A 2,687-nucleotide genomic window follows, 5' to 3' on the forward strand; every position below is an offset into this window, starting at 1 on the left:
AAGTGATCAAGACATTTCATGTTTAATTCTTTTTATTTTCAGGAAATCCAGCAATTGGAATTTTAAAATATAAAGAAAAATATTACACATTCAATAGTAAAGATGCTGCATATTCATTTGCAGAAAATCCTGAACATTATATTGATATAGTTAGAGAAAAGGCCAAAAAAAATACAGAGTTAATTCAGCTATTGGAACTTCATCAACAGTTTGAAACACTGATTCCATATTCTCAGGTAAGCAGGGTCAATATTTTATGAATTTATGACATTTAAAAATATAGTTAATTAAAAAGTTGTATTTTGTTGTAGAATGCTTCCCAAGTCCAGGCAGAGAGAGAGTCAGATGAGGGTCTTTACAGGTTGTCTTAAAGGGATTCACATCTGAAGATGAAAACTAATGGAATAAATAAAGAATAATGAAAACAGGATATGGAGTCAAATTGATGAATTAGGAAATGGGGAAATCTGAATGCAAAGGACTTCATTGACTTAGAAATAATTGAAGCTGCAGTATATTTCTGTATCTAAAGTTGGAGGAGGTCAACACAGATAGCATGGATAGTAACTTATACTCAGAGCTGCAAAACAATTTAACAGGTTTAAACTGTAGTAGTCTGAAAGGCCACAAAATGGATCTCACGGTGGGTTTCTTGTATGTCTGTGTCTATTGATTAATTCATTCATCTTATTTAGTAAGCCACTTATTGTGTGTTGGTAATTATTCTTGGCATAAGAGATTTCATGAAACAAAACAGATAAAATCTCTACCAGTTTGGAACTCATGTTTGAATGCTATATATTCTCACGTTCTTCCTCTTTTTCTCTCATTTTCATTGTTCATCTCTTTTTATGTTCTTTTTAGAGACAAGGTCTCATGCTGTCACCCAGGATGGAGAGCAGTGGCACAATCATAGCTCACTGTAGCCTCCAACTCCTGGGATCCTCTTGCCTCAGTCTCCCAAGAAGCTGGGACTACAGGCAAGTGCCACCATGCCTGGCTAATTTTTTAAAAAAACTTTTTTTGTAGAGATAGGGTCTTGCCATGTTGCCCAGGCTGGTCTCAAACTTGTGGCTTCAAGTTATCCTCCTGCCTTGGCATCCCAAAATATTGGGATTATAGGCATGAGCCACCATGCCCAGCCTGTTGTTCATCTCTTAAGTGGTCTTTCTGTCTCTCCTCTCTCTTGTTGAGTTTCTTTCTTTTAAACTCACTAAAATGAAAACATTTTGAAATGCATGGTTTAAAATGTCTATTGTTTGCTTTTTTTTTTTGACCAAGTCTTGCTCTGTTGCCCAGGCTGGGGTGCAGTGGCGTGATCTCGGCTCACTGCAACTTCCACCTCCCAGATTCAAGCAATTTTCCTGTCTTAACCTTCCGAGTATCTGGGACTACAGGCGGACGGCACCACGCCTGGCTAATTTTTTGTATTTTTTGTAGAGATGGAGTTTCACCATGTTGGCCAGGTTGGTCTCGAACTCCTGATCTCAGGTGATCCACCCACCTCGGCCTCCCAAAGGGCTGGGATTACAGGCGTGAGCCACCACGCCCGGACTCGTTTGCTATTTTTGTCAACATTTTAACTATGAAGCAGGTGGGCTTTGTGCCACTGACCTGGCCAGCAGAGATCCAAGCAGTAATTAGGGAGAGGACTGTTGGGCTGGTGACAGTGGAGCACAGAGGATGGTCTGAACACTTGGGTAGGAAGATCAGAAACAAGCTAAGGACTTAGTCATCTAAGGCGGGTGGGGGGAAAGTATGGCAGTCAGGACCATGGACAGCTCAGTTGGTGCTGTTATTCTAACATGGTGATGTGCTGTGTTCTGACATTGGGTTATTCTGACATTGTGATGACATCGTTGATGTAGCACTCCAGCTCCCCTTTCCAATGAAGCTATTCTGCAGAGCCTTCTAGATTCCTCCTGTTGTGATGAGAAATTGGTCTTGTCTACAGTGTCTTTCTGTATGTGAGCCAAATAGTAGGTAGGCCTACAATTTTTGTTTCCACTAAAAGGTTAGTTACTCTGAAAATGTACCAATTTAACTTCATTATAAGGCTTGTCAGTTACCCATAATCCTGCGAGGACTTGTTAATACCTCAGTTTGTAATATTTGCCAATTTGATGAATTTGAAATGGTACTTATTATTGTTTCTTTTTTTTTTTCTGAGATGGACTCTTGCTCTGTTGCCCAGGCTGGAGTGCAGTGGTGCGATATCAGCTCACTGCAAGCTCCGCCTCCCTGGTTCAAGCAATTCTCTGCCTCAGCCTCCTGAGTAGTTGGGATTATAGGCGTCCACCACCACGCCTGGCTAATTTTTGTGTTTTTAGCAGAGACGGGGTTTCACCATCTTGGCCCAGCTAGTCTTGAACTCCTGACCTCATGATCCACCCACCTCGGCCTCCCAAAGTGCTGGGATTACAAGCATGAGCCACCGCGCTGGGCCCTTATTACTGTTTTATTGTGCATTTTTCTAATAGTGAAGTTTAGCATTTCTTCTTATTTATCTGTTCAGGTTTCCCCTTCTGTGCATTGCCTATTTGTAACTTTTGCCAGTTTTTTTTTTTTTCCTCCATTCGCTCTGTTTTTAAGTTGTTGATTGGCAGTTCCTTTCTATTCTAAATATTAATCCTTTCGCCGGGCGCGGTGGCTCAAGCCTGTAATCCCAGCACTTTGGGAGGCCGAGA

General features: G+C 41.2%; 1 protein-coding gene across 2 annotated transcripts in view; it reads left to right on the forward strand.

Moving 5' to 3' along the window:
• LOC105511717 (chromosome unknown open reading frame, human C6orf165) overlaps positions 1 to 2,687 on the forward strand; it is a 61,213-nt gene that overhangs the window by 29,495 nt on the left and 29,031 nt on the right. For both annotated transcript variants that reach the window (XM_011941899.1, XM_011941898.1), the window contains exon 11: positions 43 to 236. In XM_011941899.1, the coding sequence (XP_011797289.1) occupies positions 43 to 236 (194 nt within the window). The remainder of the gene's footprint in view (positions 1 to 42; positions 237 to 2,687) is intronic.

The sequence above is a fragment of the Colobus angolensis genome, unplaced genomic scaffold (assembly GCF_000951035.1).
Source record: "Colobus angolensis palliatus isolate OR3802 unplaced genomic scaffold, Cang.pa_1.0 Scaffold203, whole genome shotgun sequence".
NCBI lineage: Eukaryota > Metazoa > Chordata > Mammalia > Primates > Cercopithecidae > Colobus > Colobus angolensis.